The following is a 19,479-nucleotide window of genomic DNA, read 5'->3' as shown; positions in this document are numbered from 1 at the left end:
GCTTTGTCAGTTGAAATATAAAGAGATCCATTGACTGTGCATAAGGAATGCATTAACGCAGCACCACTGTCATTAATGGTTTCCTGGAGTCTTGGCACAAGCTCTGGCCTACTTTCTTGGATTATGAGAAACCTGAGTAACTACCATTCTTTGGGCAGTTTGATGACTTTGTTCCCTACATGAACTTTAGTTTTCTCCATCCAGTTTGAGAACGTCTTCAGTTTCAGCTTTTTCATGGCATCCCACAAGGAGTGCTTAGAAGATGGCAACAATCTGTCTTCAACAAATTCTTCAAACCGCTTTTGGCCTTTCTCTGTGTCACCTGGGATATCTTCCTCTGCTTTTTTTGGCACAAGAGCTGATGACACCACACTCTTCAAGGGAGACTCAACTGTAAATGGGTTGCCTTCGCAGTGCAGTTTTATCGACTGGTGGAGTTTCATGCCATTTTCTTGTGTTCTTACAGTAACATCTCCAGAGAGCTGGTAGTGCTTGTTCCACTCAGGAATCTTGGATACTTTAGGAAAGCTGTTGAGATACACTTTACCATGTGGGTAAGATACAGTGACATAATAAGAAGGTGGTTTAGGGCGACTTTGTCTTGACTTAATCCACCCACACCCCTGTGGATCTCCTGCTCTAGTGTCTGATCTGTGAACAACCTTATGATTGGGAACTCTGACTTTGCTACAACAAAATCCCCAGACTTCAATGCCTCCCATGTCATAGGGTCCTCATGCTCGAGTGCGTTCATCTCCACGGCGTGAACTGGCATTACCCAAGTGTAGTTAAGGAAATTGTGCGCGAAGAAGTGCTTTATGATGCATTCCAACGCTGCCAGGTAGCCTTCCCAGTTCCCAGAGCGGCAAGCATGGATGAGCTGTTACAGGTTGCCCACTTGCTTGAGGTACTCTAACATAAATCATGCAAGACCTCCAAGTCCTTGATCTTCATGCTCTTGTGGTTTGATCTTCTCAGAGTACCAGGCTGGATGTCATCATAGACATTAACCATCAGTGGACTGCACTCATGTAGGGCCTCTCTGAAGGATAGGAAGATTCAAATGAAGTGTTTCATTTTATCCAGATGTTCACCATTCTCTGCATTAGCCTTGCCCATATAACCTCCATTACAAACTTGCCATCGAGAGGAAAAAACTTAACTTTATTATACCCATCAGTCTGTTTCCTGCACTCACGATTTTGATTTGGTACATGTGAAATGCGACATCTGAATCAAATGCTGCATTTTTTGATTTGAAGCGACTCAAATTGGTATTTGATTCGGCACATGTGAAATTCGACATCTAAACCAGGCCTAAGTGAAAAAAAGCCATAAAACTCCACACTCTAGACGTGTTTTCTCAGTTTTGAGCCCTAAAAAGAAACTTGTCAGCTTTAGCAGCACATGTAATCATTCATTGGTGAAAGTTTATTAAAAATGCACTGTTTTGCTTTAGAAAAATGAGAGTTCAAAAATCCAAGATGGCGGATCCAAGATGGCCACCACCAGTAATAGGTAGTTAATCCTGATGTCATCGCTGGTTGCCATGGTAGCCAATTTAAGTCATACAATGTGCATTATCAAGAGCAAGCTTCGTATAAAGTTTGGTCCATGTATCTAGAGCAAAGATATTTGCAAAACTTATTTTTAGCATTTAGCTGGCATAAAGTGGCATAAATTAAAGCTTTAAGTAGCCAGACACATGGAAAGATGGGGTTGGAAAAGTTGAACACCGTGGGATTCTTATAAATCAATCCAAAATTAGTGAAAAATAACGAAAAATTAATTTCGGCAGGAAAGTCCTAGGGGAGCGATTTTTGGACATGCTGAACCGCACTATTTTCACCACTTCAGATGCTGCATTCCATTCGATTTTGTCTCCTTACTGTTCCCCCCCTTTTAAGTTTTACTGCCAACCAATTTCTTTGCCCAGTTAAGTACTATTTCATCTCACTCAGCTTGATTATCAGTTAGCTTTCAAGTTATTCTGAGTGAATTCACCTAATTTTCTGTTTCAAGTATCTTTTTTTTGTAGCTAAGAATGTTTCTGTTTTGGTAATAAAGTGTGTGGTTGTCTGAAGGTAGATGTCTGTATGCAAGCTATTTTGTTGCTGATATGATAACAAATCTTATGTATTCTGGTCACAGATACAAGAAATCCAGTTGGCTTAATCCATGGCCAGTTCTCTCCTCGATATGTGCAAGTCAACCAACACTATTTATTTGACAAGGAGTATATTTACGCAGGTCAAAATGATCTTACCAAAGGATGGACAGTTCCTTGCTCTAATGATGTTGGTCCACCAATCATTGAGTTAGAACTCAAAAGTCTTCATCTCTTAAGTGCATTTTCTGTTAGAGGCTGCACAGAATTTTTACGCCCACCTCTTATGATAGAAGGATTCATAAGGAACAATACAGAACGTCGTGTGTATGACTGGGTAGCACTCAAGAAATACTACAGTGATGTAACTTGGCATACTGTAAGTGATTACTTTTTTCATAATTATTGTTTGTAACGTAGCTGACAGCAATTATTTAACAATATTGTTTACTACATATTTACTTGAAAATATTGGTTTAAGATGTCGACAGTGTACCATAAACCTCATTAAGTGGATAGTGTGCACTTGTCTTATTTTCCTTTTGATTCTAGACCACTTGAGAGAGTAGAATTAACAATAAACAGAATCTCAGTCTCAATCTCATCGGAAGAATTGTATGGAAAAGTGTCATTTCCATTTCAGTTCAAAGCTTCATATGCATAAAATTTTTCTCACATCTAAATTTTAACGGCTTCAATTTATCATTCCTGAACTTAGCCAACAACCAACTTCCAACACAAGGATTTCTGATATTTTGTCTGTGATGAAGAATAAATAACAACCAGTAATTCCCTAAGCTGGTGCAAACTGTGAACTCCTGAAAGCTTCTTATAGTGTACAGTGTTTTGAATGCTCTAGTAACGTGTAGTGGCCATTTCTGGCTATGTCAAGCTAACCACCGCAACATTAAAGCATAGAGTGGCAAAAAAAAACTTGAACAGAAAGGGAAAAAAACAATAAAATATTGTCCAATGTCACTGATGATGCAGTCTGAACAAGATGGAGACGATACTCCACTGTCAAAACTCTAAAACTGCATGGAAAATGCATACTATAATTATCATAAGGCAGTCCAGATACAACACTGTATTATAATATAATACAATATATTATCATAAGGCAGTCCAGATACAACACTTGATCAAAGTTTGTCTAGAACCTAAATGCTAGCACTTTTGGAGAATATGACCTAACAATCCATACAGTTCTCAGCCTTCAATAGTCTTAGTAACTTTTAACAGTGACTCAAGGGGCTCCTGGATGTATTTATTTTTGGACTTCTCACTATGCCATCCTCCCTGCTGTTGGAACAGCCTATCAGATGTACCCAGGGCTGCTGCTGCTGATGCTTCTCCCTCTCTAAGACTATGGATATCGTAAAAGCCCAGATCCAGCCTTTCTTTCTGCAGCTCCTGCTTCGTTAGTTCACTAGCCTGACTATAAGACATGGGCTCCTTTCTGAGTTCCATGCTCTTCTTGGTCTTCTCAATTTGACAAAAAAAACCTTGAATTGCTGTCATGCCTACCCATCTTTATGTACTTCTCGATCACTGTAACAGGGCATGGAGATATGTCGCTGTGTGCTATGAAAACCCAAGAACCATTACAGAACTGGTTATTCGTCCTCTGTGTATTCAGTGGTTTGACTACGATTTTCCTGCCAACTTCTGCTACCTGTTGGACTAATGGGTGATGGCGCACATCTGGGTAACCTCTTTTCTTATGAACCCACCTAGCTCCTTAGATGGCAGATTTGAACACTGAAAGTGAACTCCCTTGCTGGATAAGATGCACCAAATACAGGGCAAAGACAGGAGGATCAGCTGGTAGGGTAGTGGCATTACACTGAATAGCCTGTTTTTTCCACGTATGATAGGCCTGGAAATAACAACGTACTGTCTTTAATGCTCTATCTTGGACTAAGATACCTGGCAGAGACTTCGCCAACTGCTTCAGTTGAGGATGGTTGACAACCTCCTTGCTTAACCAGACAGACAGGTTCACTTCCTTCTGGACAGTCGCACTGCAATTGAATTACGCAGATAATAAACAAGAAATTCCAACACTTGCATCTATACTATTTCATCAACAATAACACTACCATCAAACAACAGGTGCAACATAATGCAGGTGTAGCTCCATCCATCCCAAAATTCCTCTGCTACCACATAACCAACACAGCAACATGTACTCTTGTGTAGAATACCATTCTTTCAGTAGCATGAGTAACCCCTTCACCCAATACTCCTAGAGGTAATAAAATGCTATGACCGCATAAAGCAATTTATTTTATGCCACCATATAGCCAACATGGCACTAGTGGTCACATGGCCTGAATAACCCCTTTGGCCAACACGGCTGGGGGTAGTAAAATGTCATGGCAGCATGAAACATTCAACTGCCATCACCATATAGCCAACACGGCAGTGGTGATCAAGGATGAGTAACCCCTTTGACCAGCATGGCTGGGTAGTAAAAATGCCAAGACAGCAAGACCAAACCAAAACAATGCTAAAACAGTGCAGACAACACCTCATCATAATCTCAGTACACTATGACAACACTTAGCATAATTCTTGACAGCCACACGCAATGATACCTGATACTAACATAGTCCAAAATCCCAACAATGATGCAAGGATCACTGCCTAGTGATTTGAACCAGAGATTATCCTCGCTTGGGCCACTCAGGAAAACAAATACGAAGGGCTAGAATAGGAAATGATGGAATGTTTGATGAGAATACATTGTTCACTGCAGATCCTCCCACAAAAATCCCTTGGTAAGGTTGGAATGTCATTGAGCCCCTAATGAAGGTTTTCCAAGATCCATCTGTGTTGACAAGGAATGACCACCACACAGCTGAGGGCCACTGGGGGAGAAGTAAGGTATCAATTTCACCTCCAGCTGACATGTGTTTCAGATCACCTGGAATAAGGTGTGGGGGAGGAAAACTTCAGATGTTTTCTTTCAACCAAGACACTGTAAATGTGTCAACTGCTTGATATCTTGGGTAATTGCAGTATCTAGTGCAGAACCTTTCTAGTCTGGTCTGCAAGCTTGCAAAATGATCCACTTTGTGAAGACACCACAATTGGTCAACATATCTAATGCAGGTGTTAGGGTCTTGCTTGACCACCAGAAAGAAACTACAAAACTCTTCTACAAACCCAACTTATTTAGTTAACAATATGTAATATAATCTTAGCTACAAAGGAGTGATTTCTAAACAATACAATCTACTACTAAACTAAGTTAAGCCTACTGCTAAACTTGAGTCACCACTGACACAAACTCAAAACAAATCTCGGTGTCTCCTTACAGTCCACTTGACCTTAAACAAAGTTCCTCAATAGCTTTCACAATTGCAATATCACTCTATGGCTTTTCCACTCGTTCTTTGCCGAGAACTAACTGGGCTGTAGCTTCTTCTCTCGGTCTCTGCCGAGAACTAACGAGACAATCTATACTACCTAGATGATTCTTTATATACATTTATCAAATATTCTAGAACATTCTTGGAGCTTCTATTTATGTAACATTACATTATCATTACATCATTTGGTAGAATGTTCTAAAATGTTCCATAGCGTGACAATAGAAGGTTCTGGCACAAACATTGCGTGACTAGACATTCTAGAAGTTTCCAGAAATAAATATTTACGTCTGCTCTTCATAACACAGGTACAATCTAGCATGTAATCATTAGGGTAATTAATATTTGACAACTGGTCTGCTTCCACATTATAGTCCCTGCTCACCCACTCCACTGACAAATGCATATTTAACTCTCTACACAGTTTGTAAACTGCCACTGCTTCCTGATGTAACTCCTCTTTGCAGCTTCCAATTGATAAAACAACTTCTGCACTCCTATTGTCAGTTCAGTGAAGTACCTCCTTCCCTCTCACTTCTTCAGAATAAGACTCCAGTACCAAGCTAATGGCCTTCACTTCCTGCAATGTAGAGCTTTTCAAACAATCAGTAGAAGACCAGCAACCCCAGGCCACTGTATCAGAAAACTGCACTGCAAATCCTCCCTAGCCTTCTCCATTATCGTCCGAATAAGACAAGGCTAGGAGACCAGATTGGACACCCACTGAAGTCAAAATTGTCCCTCCAGAACAGCACCTCCAACATACTGTCCTGTGACACTAAAAATGGCTTATCCCAGTAATTAGCCTGGCAGATATCTCTGTAGATGCCTCGTGTCCAAAGATGAACTACTGGACAAAGGGCAAGTCCCATAGAAAGTAGAGATCCTGACAAAGGAGAAAGGCATCTAGCTGAAACTATAAAGTGTCTGTCTATGATTTTGTCTATCAGCTGCTTAAGGGCTTCCGCCCTTCTTGCCAGAGCCTGAGGATTTCCATTTTGTAAACCCACTATAAAACCCAAAAGTTCTTCAAATTGTGAGGGGACCCACTGGCTTTTCTCCTCATTGGCAATGAAACCACTTGAAGCAATATCTTTACAGACCACTGTAGACATCGTCATAGCCTTATTCCTTACCTGATCTGCACCTGCCCCATCATCCAAGTATATAAATATTTGGAAGTCTTTACTCCTCCAGTGCTTGACAAGTGTTCCTTGAATCTCAGCAAAGAGATAAGAACCCACGGACAAACCAAATGGGAGAAGCGTAAACTGAAAACCAAAAAAAATGAAAAAATCTAACCTCGCCTCTCTTTCACAGCAGGTTACTCTGCCTTGGACAAACAAGCCCAGCATTTTGTCTTAGTGATAAATCTTTAAGACGGCACTCTCCATTTTGCAGCCATTATTGTTTTTGCAGTAGGAAGTGAGCTTGTTAAAAAGAAAGCTGTAAAGCATCCAATCCTTTTGCATTGCTAAAACAACTCTCACACATCGGAAAATCGCCCTATGATGCATTGCAAACCCTTGACCATTGAGTATGTCATTTATGCCTGCAGATGGCGTCTCTTCTATTTGTTTTTTTACGTTCTGATGACTAAAAATTCGCATTTGGCACAGGGACCCAAACATTATATCAGCAGTAAAAATAAATGTGCTGTTATGGTACCTGGGTTCCTGTGTCTTTCTGAGTTGTTTAGAAGGGATTTGAATGAAGTGAAGGCAGTTTATGTTTCCAAATATTATCTCGCCTGCCACTTTGTAATTAAGACACTCCGGTTACATCTCAAGTTTCGTTTAACGTTGTTAACTATTAACTCTCATTGGGGGGGGGGGGGGGGGGAGAGAGAAGGAGAAAAGAGACAAGGGATGAAACTAAAATGAGGCCAGTTTTATTTTGGTACCTAATTCTCTTGTTACAGAACAAAATTGGTCAGAATTTCACATCTTGATTGATAAAGCAGTTAATATTCAGGTGAAGTTGGATTTGTTTGCTTGGGCGTCTTTTTTTCATCTCATTTTTGAGTTGTATTTAGACACGGCTTTTCGTCTGATCTGTGAATACACTTGACTGGACCGGAAGTGCTTATAAAATTTGTTAGCATGTACTTGGTCAAAGCAGTGCTATTGTTCTCTTGACAGACTCTTTTGTTAATGTTTGACAGTCGTGTGCATCACAAACATAAAACAGAACACGACACGCAGACTTTCTGGTCAGTCTTGGGAGATAAATAAATGGCGTCCGTTCCTAGTATTAAAAACTGCGTTGAACCAAAATTCAAATTTTGAATAAACCAAGTTTTGATGACTAACTAGAAACATCTTCACTGAACCACAGCCTGGAGATGGGAAAACATAGGTATTCTCTAGCTAAAATATATAATTTATGTTGTCTTCAAAAGTTTGTTTTTTAACCAGTAAAATACCAAGCTTAAAAAAATGAAAATAGAAAAAATACAGAATATCAGTTGGCTCACCAGTAAACAACGTTGAAATTGCCGGGTATTGTTGATGAAAGATTTGTGCTTGGCGTGAAAATTGCCGAGGGAAATTGAAGTCAAAGGTTACCATCTATCATCTCATGTTTGCTTGCACATATCCACGTAAGGAACCATGCAGGCTGGTCCACTCAACTGTAGTCACAGACTAGACGAAAGCTCTTGATAAATTTCATCCCTTGTCTCTTTTGTCTTTTAAAGCGTGGTCGTTATGAAACCTGAGAATCTCTCCCCCTCGGTGAGAGTTAATAGTTAACGATGATAATTGAAACTTGGGACATAATCGGAGCGTCATAATTACAAAGTGGCAGACGTGATAATGTTTGGAATTAAATCCCTTCTAAACGACTCAAAAGGACACAGGAACACAGGTAAATAACAGCACATTTATTCTTACTGCTGATATAGTGTTTGGGTACCCTGTGCATTTGGCAACTATTTTTTTACCACTTGGTCAAAATAGATTTAATTTGTTTTGAGCCCTGGTTTAACCCATGTAATGATTTTATTGCTTGATTCTCACTCCTTTAAGATGATAATACCAAGCTTTAATTTAGTCTTATAATTGGAAAAAGTGAGATTTAGAAACGCTTTAAATTATTTTTTTTTACATTTCTGTTTCACACAAACATGTGTCTCAAGGATTTGTTTAACTTCCATGCTACTCTGTAAAGCAAGATAACACAGTGGCTAATATAAATAATTGTTTCCTTGACTAGTTTTCATTAAATTAATGCCACCTAAGAAAATCAATGATATTATGCCACTGACAGGTCTGAATGCTGAAAATAGCATTTCCTAGCTTCTATATTGTAGATTTCAAAATTTTCTGGGGGAAAGAGGGCATGCCCCAAGACCTCATAGGATGAGGAGCCTGCTGGCCTCTAACTTGTTACATCCATCTACTCTTCCCATGGCACATGCCTACTTCAAGACATTTTGAAACCCCTGCCCAGGCCCCAGTGCCGTGTGAGAGAAGCATTTTTCACTTACACTGTAATTCATTTCACTCAGCTAGTGAAAAATTACTCTTCCAAATAAAAACACCCTCTCTTTTGTTTTACAAGATTTGTATCAGTTTGGCTTGCTTCATAGGTATAGTCAACAGCGTCTTTGAAGTTTGTAGGTCGGTGAACATTTTATCCTTAGGTGAACAAACCAGTGGCACTTGGCTTTTCATTGTAATGACAGGTTTTTGACAACAGTAAACAGTTTTGTGCTCAAGTGCGACTTGCCCTAATTTGAATACCTGTCTATTATATGGATATGTTACTTTGTCCATGGAAAATTCGAAATGTATTAAGTATGAAAAGACCCTCAATAAACAGGGGTTTCTATAAGGGCTGGGCACTGGGCAAATTAGTCCTGAAGATAAGCATAAAGTTGTTCAAATCGGTGATACAAGTACTAAATTTTATTTACTTGATCCTCTTCAGGCAAATAATGATATAAGATAAGGATCTACGAAGGAACCTGTTCACTTTTTATTGGCTGATGAAAAGTTTCCATATGTTTTATATAAACCACAGGGTCCCAATTCATCAAAAAAGCCATTTGAGCAATAGTGTCCTACGGCTTTTTGGAGGTAACATTTTTATACCATAATCTCAGAAAATGTCCTATGTAATTAAATGTTTTGAACTTTCAAAATGTTACTTATTCAAAAAAAGACATGAAAGTAAGTGTCCTGTGGCATTTTTGAGGTACTGTGTTATACCATTTTCACTCTTGATAGCAATTGCCCTTGCAGGAGCACAGTGCAGTGCAGGCAGGTTTTCCTTGGTGCATTTGCAGAGTCCCTGACATGCACTCTTGCAACCACAATTTTGGTGAGCTTGTTGCATGCTTTTGATGGTTCAGGGAGAGTAGATCAGGTTAGTATCCAACCAACTGAAGAGAGATGCCATCCCCAGTCTGCTGCACTTGGAAGTTCCTGGATACAGGGTTCGTACAGGTCCTGGAAAACCTGGAAAGTCCTGGAGTTTTGTTGTGGCATTTTCCTGGACTGGAAAGTCCTGGAAAAAGGCTGCTGGTCCTGGAAAGTTCTGGAAATCTGTTAAACTCAAGTAAAAAATATGAAATGTATGGCAGACAGTAAGGAGAATTAACATTGAGATCTTGGGAGTGAAAGGGTTAATGTGAATTTTAGAGTCCTGGAAAAATCAATCTGAGTCCTGGAAAAGTCCTGGGAATTTGTTTCTGAAAAAGGGTACGACCCCTGTGGATAGGATCTAGTACCTCCAGACATGACCGGCTTGAAATGCTGCTCACTTGACATGTTATTCCAGGGCCGCTTGTGTTGGCAGAATACTCTCTGTGCTTCTGGTGTCTTCAGAAAACATGGCTATGCATTATAACAACAAAGCCTTCCAGCACTCAGAATTGCTCCTCAGAGAGCATTTGTCTGTGGTGATGATAGAGTTTGAAGAACTTCAGTTGCCTCAGGATAGGACGTCCATGTTTGAAATGTGGTCTTAGCCTTTCCAGAGAAATATTACACTGTGTCGCATCCGGTAAGTGCATGTAAGAACGGTAGCCCTTCACATTTCTGTGTGGTAAGAGAGCCGGCTATCTTGTGGATTGGGAGGTAGGGCAAATGCTTGCCAATGCCAAAGGCAACCCACAGCTCCTCTACTTCCAACTTCTTTGCAAATGCGATTGCCAAGATAACCACATCTGTATCAAAGTTTGTATGACGATTTTCTTCATAGACCCTTTTCATAAATGGCTGCCAATTTAAAATTCTTTTATATGCATTTAAATTAGCCTCACTAAACTCGTTTAGGAGTAAAAATTCTTTTGAATTAGCAACTCAAAAATTGGCAGCCATTTATGAAAACGGTCTATACCATTCACAGAGGCATGCTTTGCATGGATGAAGATACAGGTATCTGCCTCCTCATGGTTACAATGTGCCAGGCCTGCCTTGACCATTGTGGTGGAACAGGTTGCGTCCACATCAGCCTTGCTTATTACTTCAACATTGGCAATGTGGAGGGATTGAACGCTTGCTACGAGATGCTGAAATAATTCCTTCTTGTTGTCATCCAGCCTCAGAAATGACTTCCAGTTTAAAGGAATTTCTGCATTGTTGCACACATGTCTGCTGGTTCCTGTGCCTCTGGTGTCATGAGTGCCTTTCTTTATTCCTGTCCACAAAGAAACAAAATTTACACGTTTTTTAGTTAAAATTGTTGATATATGCCTCTGATAATTTGGTTCACATTGTCCTTCAATTAGGGACTTTTCATGCACATTATACAAACCACAAGAACTTAGGAGACTTTGTAGGCGCTACACAAAGTATGCAAGGAAACTGTTGTCCGTATCACTGCAGACCTTCGTTAAATGTACGCATCAAACTGAGTCATTGAACCACTGATGTTTTGACTTCACAGATGGATTTAAACATTCTGAATTGAACCATTTTGCCTTGTAAACTTAAATACATCACAAGAAATCAACAAGGGAAAGACAAATTATTGTGAGACTGTTTTCATCCGTAACTTAAATCTCAAACAGGAGGTTGCCAGGCAGAGCGACATGGTATGTTTTTCTTGTCGCCCGAAGATGGAGGCCAGTCACCTGAGGCAACTGGGCATAGTTAAAGCAGAACCTTGAGCTATCTGAGCAGCTCAAGTGAACTTGAGTACATTTTTGCCAAATCTGGGAACTAAAAATCTATTGGCCTTGGAGCCTGTTCTATAAACATAACAAGTTCCGCTAAAGTGATAGCCTCCAAAGAAGAAGATTGAAGATTCATTATCTTCTTGCTCTTTCGAGGGTCTCTGACTCGATTATAAAGAGCAGCTGGTGAGGCATGCATCCAGGCCACCATATCACCAGCTGCCAACTTTGATAACAGCTTATGGTCTTGAAGCTTTGTGGCAGCTGCTGTTATGTTGCTGTTAACAGCAAATGTTGCTGACAATTGAAATAGCAAAATAACGAATTTTGATTTTAAATCCTATCAGAAATAAATGTTATTCTGAAATTTATGCATTATTGCAGCAACTCACAATTGTTTACAATTAATTATGCCTTTGTGAACAACCGGAATGTTTGGATCATTCACTGATTACTATATGAAGTAGAATCCAGTCATTATTCTTTGGTGATATGTTTTCATGAAAACTGCAAAATCAGCTACTATGGGGTTTTTGTGGGATTATGCAATATTATTGCATAATCACACATAGTCATCTGCTATGTTGAAGGTTTGAGGATTTTATGAAACCTGAGATTCTCTCCCCCGATAAGAGGTAATAGTTAATGAAAATAGTGAAAAGTCAAGACATAATCAGATCGTTGCATTTACAAAGCAGCAGAAAAAAAATGCCTTTGCCTCTAGTCAAATCCCTTCTAAATGGCTCAAGCAGACCCAGGAACATAGGTACATTTTTTTTTACATGTATGTAAATGATTATGTTATTGCTGATACAGTGTCCAGGTCCCCTGTGCTTCGGGTGAGCAAGAATTTCACAATTGCAAATTGAAAGGGAGCTTTAAAATTGCCTATAGGCCAAAATTTAAGCTTATTCTTTTGTTTTGAAAGCTGTGATGCGGTGAATAAAATCTCAGCTTGCAGTGTTGCAGTGATCTCAAACCCCTCAGTGCGCGATGTTTCTGTTTTTCATGCTTCAGTGTTCGGTGAAATAAAGTTATTTGCATTGCTGTGTTTAGATGTTTGACCTTTCTCAGACCTAAATTTAGTATGCTAGCTTTGTTAATCTGTGCTAATTTATTACAAGCACGTATCTAACAAAATACAGACCAACACTGTGTAGACATATCTGCAATATGCTTAGCTGCCAATCCGAATTTGTTTTCATTGCATAACTTGACAAGTAACTTTACCTCTGCCACAATGCACCAGAACTCTGCCTTTGAGAGTCACGTGGGAACCCTGAGTGAGGACAGAGAGGCTAAGGGTAGATCTGCACTGAGGAGATCAGTGCAGATCTACCCTTTGTCTGTGGCAAATCCAAAAGAATTAGTCTGACTTGACAAAAATTATTTGCCCTGGCACATCTGCATTGTTTGTTTACAGCCTGTCAAATTACTTATCCTTTGCTTTCAATCAACTCATAGGTCAATGAGCATCATTCTGCTCTTCTTTGGTCCATTTCCTGTAGGATTTCCCTTTCTCTTCCAATGGCACTCGTCTCGACTTCTTGAGGTGCTGAAAAAGATAAGTCCTGAGTTGGCTGCCTAAGAACAAGAAAATAAACGTGGGGACCACTAGAAACATGGCCTCTCTGATCTTTTGAACGCTGGGATTTTATGCATTGATTTAGAATTTGCAGCCAATTCGATTTAATCTTCGTTTATGACAGGTTTAACTGGTTTAAGCACACGGGACCCAAATGCTGTATCAGTAATAACATAATCATGTACATTCATGTAAAATAAATATACTGTTATTTTGTTACCTGTGTTCTTGTGTCTTTTTGATCCGTTTGGAACACAGGCAGCCCAAGCTCAAGATGTGAGGAATTATTTATTTTTTTTGTTGTCTTTATGTGAACATTCAGTGAAAACAGGACATACAGCCAACATCTACTACTATTACCAGGTACATGACGACTGAGTTTGATTATGTGAAACGTGACTTTCACCTCGCAGCATAATATTATCTCCTCTGAGCTTTATTATCTAGCTCTCTGCACGCACTGCAGGCCTATGATGAGGGAGCATCATAGGCCTGCAGTGCGTGCAGAGAGCTAGATAATAAAGCTCTGAGGAGATAATAATTATTATAGAGTTGTTGTGTTACAACAGTTTGAATTAATAAAGGTTTAAATGGGGAAAAACGGTAATCGACATTATAGCTGAAATTGTGATATTTTTACAATAAAATTGACTTACCTCAATGCCTTGTTGTCTTTTCTATTTTCATCTTGCTTCTGAGCTCGCTTCCAAAGCCTTTTAAGTGAGTTATCAGTTTTCGGTTTTCCTCTCCTAAGAAGCGATAACCTCCATATGCTGCAAGGTGAAAGTCATGTTTCGCATAATCAAACTCAGTCGTTATGTAATAGTAGCAGACATCAGCTGTATGTCATGTTTTCACTGAATGCTGGCAAAAAGATTGACAAAAATAACTCCTCGTATCGTGAGCTTGGTTCGCCTGTGTTGAGAAGCGATTTGAATAGAAGCAAAGGGGGTTCATCTTGTTTGCTGCGTTGTAAATATGATGCTCCGATTACGTCTCATCTTGAAATGTAAACTGCTTTAGCCTACATAGCAAGTGTTCCTGTACGAAGAGCTTTTCCGCATTCTGACTGAGCATAAATTGGAGCGAGAGCAAAAAATTGATGAAGCGGGAGATGGTCAATTATTTGCTCTCTCTCCAATTTACCTGTGGCCAAAATGCAGAAAAGCTATTCGTACAGGTCTGGAATGCTTTCTACGCAGGCCACCTATGCTTCTAGTCAAATCCCTTCGAAACGGCTCAAAAAGACCCAGGAACACAGGGAAATAACTACATTTATTTACATTTAGGTATCATGGTAGGTGGATTGACAGTGGAAAACGCTATTACGCTGGCGCTTTGAAAGAAAACCCCATCAACCTATTCATTTTCTGAAAGCTTAATATATAAGATACAATCATATCTTTGAAATTTTCTTAAAAGTTATTTTGCAGTCGCGTTGATATTAAAAGAAATACCCAGAAACACTGCTTCGCTTAAACTGGTTTGCCTCCACATGTGAATTATCGGAGTGGTGCAATTAACATCGGAAGTGTTTTCTCACACATCGCCCTCAAAAAGGGTGTTGGCAATTTTCTAGATGTGGTTTGTTTTTTTCTACAACCTCCTTAAGTTTTATGTTTTCAATGCGGACGTTTCCTTCTACTAAAGAGGCGATAACTTTGAAACTGGAAGCGAAATTAAACAAAGCCCGACACCCTTTTTCGAAGGAGGTATCCTGGAACATACCTGCTGATATTCAGCCAATTCTGTTGGAAGACGCACGTAAACGATCTAAAAATGTTTATCCTTATATCAGTTTTATTTTCTTGAGAAGAATACTAAAAACCTCTTATGAGGTTGGTATGATTAGGTGTTAAAAATCCCCTCAACACTGACAGATGTCAGCATGAGTCAGTTTACCACAACAATGGCTTATGAAAACTTGAAATAAACAGATGTCTACAATTCTGGCATGCAAACCCATCCCAGTGAAATTGTCTGAGAAGCGAAAAACTACCAAGAGCTTTATACGGGTTTGTATTTAAACTGCCATGATTTCTTTTACTTAGAAGATTTTATCAGCAGCATCGGTATTATGTTGCTCAAGTTTAGGCTTCCTCATTCTCCTGACATTTTTTTAAACCATGCCTCATGAAGCCAAAACAAGAAATCTTGAGGTCTACATCTGCGCTTGACTCTCTCATGGAAGTTTCAGAATCATGTCCGTTCTCCAGCAATTTCATGCAACGAGCACTTATAGTTTGTCCTTCAGCTTCATTGGTGAGACTACTGTTCTCAAGTTCCTTCAACCATTCTTCTTGGTTACAGTGCGACTCAAGGTCACTTAGAGCCAAAGATCTTGTTCGACACTAAACCTGTGGGTTCCACCAGATCTTTGCCTCTTCAACTTCTTTGAAGATGAAAAATGGACAAGAAGTTTTCTTGCATTTTCGTCCTGATGCTTGCAATGAAACAACCAGATCGAGAACAGCTTGTGTGCAAAAATGAAATATCACATCGCTATTTGCTTTACACGTTACAAATGGCTGTAAATTTTATTTAGAGGTGTCAATGAGAAGGGGTTAATAAGATTCAAAAACAGTTTTTCTCTTTATCTTAAAAAGTAAAAAGCTTTTTACCCATTTGTTTTGCAAAATAGTTATCTCAGTCTTCTCAATAGACCAATTTTGATATATTAAAAATCAGTCTAAAACAATAGACCCTAGTGCGAGGCTCTGGGAAATAACTACAGAGTTTGTGGGGTTTGTTCGACAGAGCCTCGTGCTGAGGTGTATTGTTTTAGGCTGAATTTTAATATGTCGAAATTTAGCTATTTGAACAGCAAAAAAAAGATTTTTTGCATTTTTTGTAAAAATTCACCTACCATGATACCCTAATGTAAATGATTACGTTATTTCTGAAACAATGTTTGGATACCTTCGGGGTGTCCTTTGGGAGAAAATTCGTACACGCACCAGTTTCACTGCAACCCTAACCAACTATATACCAGGAGAAAGCTTAACAAAGAAAGTTTACAATGAAAATGCAATATACTGTGCCTTTCAATAACATTTCAAGGGACAAATGCATTTTTTGATACAGTCAACCAAATGTTGGGCGGCTCCCAGCTTCCGACTTCTGCCGAGCACTGTTTCGTTGTCTGAACTGTGCTCAACGATTTGCTTACCGTGCGCTTGGCAGTAGCCAGAAGCTGTGAAGACCTGTCGAACATTTGATTGACGGTAGCGAAAAGAGCATTTGTCGGTTAAGCTTTGAATTTTAGAGTCCACCTGTTATTGAAAGGTGCAGTAAGCAAGGTTTTATTTTAGGAATGTCTGGAGCCAGTAAGGTGTGAAATGAACGAGGGTTCTATTGAATTTATTGGTTATCAGATGCTGCAAGATGAGCAAAATAGCTGCACAGTCTTATTCACAAGGCATCAATCAACAAAAGTGTGTCAGGCTTTCTCGATATTCTGATTGGTTGTTTAGATATTCGCATGTAAAGTTGGAGTTGCTGTAGCTAAAAATATGCAAGATGTGTTGCGTAAATGGACACCACAGGAAAAACATGTTAAATATCAAAATTTCCCGACACACCTTCATTTGTCATCATCCCTGGATTGTTTTGGCAAAATTTCATGAAAGTCTGTCAATCCTCCACACCCTATAAATTCAATCAAGTAAACAGTATTCTGCAATAAATTTCCCACTTAAAAGTTGTAACAACTTGTCTATGTTGATACCAAAAAATATATATTACATAATTCACCTGTTTCCACACCTTTATCTTTCCAGTGATTGCCTTCTCACTTGTAGCAGTTCAACTCCCAAGTAGTATATAGGGGATTAACCAAATACCGTTTTGCAGAGGGAGCTTTATTTCACCTTATCGCAGCCCCCACCATCAAGTCTGGCCCTCACATGCTCGGGCCGGTTGAGCCTGGGGGCTGCGAAACGGTGAAATAAAGCTCCCTCTTTGAAACAGTATTTGGTTAATCCCCTATATACTACTTACAACAACAGGGACACCAATTGGAAACAAGCGAGCCCGTTCTTATACCGCCTGAGCCGGGATGACTCGAGTGCCAAACAAGTGCGGGTGGCTGATGCAGGGCCGGAAAGAAAGCTGCGGGCTTACCAAGGGCATTCAACACTTCCCTCCAGAGCTTCGTGAGATGATTCTCAAGGAGTTCATCGCGAAAAAAATAAAGGAAAAAAAGGAAATGGGGTGGGGCAGGGTCCACGAGAATATCTTAAAACTACCATTCTGCGAATTCAAGCAGCAAATTGTGCGAATGGTAATTTGCTTCAAATATCCAAACTGTTATTTCGAGGGTTGCTGTTTCCCCTGTTTTGAAAATGAGGGAACTGTTCATAATGCCTCGGTTAGGCCGCCGAAGGATCCAGAACATCTCATAGAAGCCGACCACGATTACAAAAATTTTTTGGAAATATGTTTGTGGAATGGTTACGATTGGCACGAGTGGTTCCTTTTTGGCGGGGAGCATTATTATTAAAAAACCTCATCCGCCTCAACCATCGCAGCGACGACTTCACGCGTAATCGCGAGCCTCTTTTTGCCACTCAGGTGTAAAATACTCATGAGCCAGAAATGCGACCAAGTGGAAGCAGACAATCATGTTCTTATTACATGTAAATGAAACCGTCTGTTTCTAAAAGTCAGTTCGAAGCGGGAGGGTTTGTGATTTTTTTTATCATTTCGGCTTCAACTCTGCTGTGGATGTCTTCCTCCATTTTCTTGACGTCAACATCAGGAAGCTTTCTCATTGATGGTTGGCAAAGCATCCTTGCTCGGACCTGATCTTTCAGAAAGTTATACTGCTGAAACTCTGAAAGGATGGTGTCAAACTCGTGGGAAGACACCTCGTTGTTGTTCAAAGCATTTGAGAGAAGTCTGTTGATGGTGTCTCGCTTGGCAACGGCGAGCGTGGTGATCTCTTGATGCTTTATTTTCGAGTCGAGCTTTTTGCTGGCGATAATCAGCCCTGATGAAACGAGAGTGAAGCAGCCACCAGCGCCGCCAAGAGGAACTGCTGCCCGCAGGCCAACCACAGACAGAGCGGAGCCAAAACTCGCGCTGGAAAACGCTGCCGAGAGAACGCTGGAGCCGGTGGCACCCTAATTAACAAACTTTCTCGCGCGTGTGTATTTTTTAGCAACGAGGCGATAGTGGTGGACCTCACCGCCCAAAGTGTTGGAAATCTCGTTGACCTTCTGCAAGTGCAAATTTTGAGAAGGCTCCACCACCAGATATAGAGGGTTGGCAGGCGGCGTGCCTGGAGGCAACAGATTCGCCGAAGACATTGTGTATATAGAAATTTAATTTAACTCTAATTCAAAAAGAAGAGGGAAGCCCTTGAAATCAAAGAGTTCGCCGTTTTCATCTTTCACACTTATGGTGATACTATTTATGAACTTGCCTGTGGAGCAGTCTCGCAAAACCTGTTGTGCAGAAGGCTGGTAGCTTACCTTTTCATAAGGCTTCCCTTTCACATCCAACGAGGCCAAGACATCTGACCTTTTGCCATTGAACAGATTCTGTTCTGTGTTGAGCAAATTACAATGAATAAAATATGTCGTTGGAGCTGCCAGCCTTTTTACGAAGTTATAAGATTCAACTTTCGTCCAATACCAAACAAATCGGCTAAATCGCGATCAAGTTCGATTGGTTTTGCCCCCAAATTTCTGATTACAAGCTGGCCAACAGGTTGATTTATTTCTGTTTCCAACTGTTTATAGTCATTTGTCGAACAGACCGTCTATTTCTTTTGCCATGCTTTCTAAACTATAATGCCCTGGGATTATTTTACTAACTGACAAAGCTCTATCTTTGTTTTTGTCTCCCAAGGTGGCTGAACCTTCTTTTTTTAAAGTGTCCCAGCTGTTGTACAAACTGCAAGAAATGAGTTTCATGGAATCAACTCTCGGTATTGGCTTTTCAAAATGGATAGTCTTGCCGTTCTGTTGTGCGACAGTAGTGAGAACAACCATTTTATATTCAACAAATAAAATTGTGTTCAAATAATATGGAGAATATGTGGAAAGATATCCGCCAAGATCCCGGGTTCGATGATCCCAACTTTTTAAAAAGAGAAGATGCTGCGAAGGAAAAGGCGTGGACAAACTTTTTAAACCGCTTTCCAAAAGCGGACAAAAGCAGGTTCATTTCACAAGCAATGATCGACGAGAAAGAAACATAACCGCAGAGGTGTTTTTCAAAGAAAGCGAAGGCTTGTTTCAAAGCGTCTTCGGCTCAGACAGAAAATACTGGAGTGTGGAAA

At 40.0% G+C, this 19,479-nt stretch overlaps 1 protein-coding gene and 2 pseudogenes across 2 annotated transcripts in view; 1 reads left to right on the top strand and 2 right to left on the bottom strand.

Annotated features, from left to right (window-relative positions):
- LOC110053282 (uncharacterized) overlaps nucleotides 1-19,479 on the top strand; it is an 80,093-nt gene that overhangs the window by 32,118 nt on the left and 28,496 nt on the right. For both annotated transcript variants that reach the window (XM_020759493.2, XM_020759495.2), the window contains exon 5: nucleotides 2,152-2,486. In XM_020759493.2, the coding sequence (XP_020615152.2) occupies nucleotides 2,152-2,486 (335 nt within the window). The remainder of the gene's footprint in view (nucleotides 1-2,151; nucleotides 2,487-19,479) is intronic.
- Nucleotides 270-1,077, bottom strand: LOC149095794 (uncharacterized; annotated as a pseudogene).
- On the bottom strand, nucleotides 5,193-6,978 carry LOC149095793 (uncharacterized; annotated as a pseudogene).

Source organism: Orbicella faveolata, unplaced genomic scaffold (genome assembly GCF_042242905.1).
Source record: "Orbicella faveolata isolate gen_17 unplaced genomic scaffold, um_ofav_v1 contig_48, whole genome shotgun sequence".
Taxonomy (NCBI): Eukaryota; Metazoa; Cnidaria; class Anthozoa; order Scleractinia; family Merulinidae; genus Orbicella; species Orbicella faveolata.
This window is presented reverse-complemented; position numbering and strand designations above follow the sequence as displayed.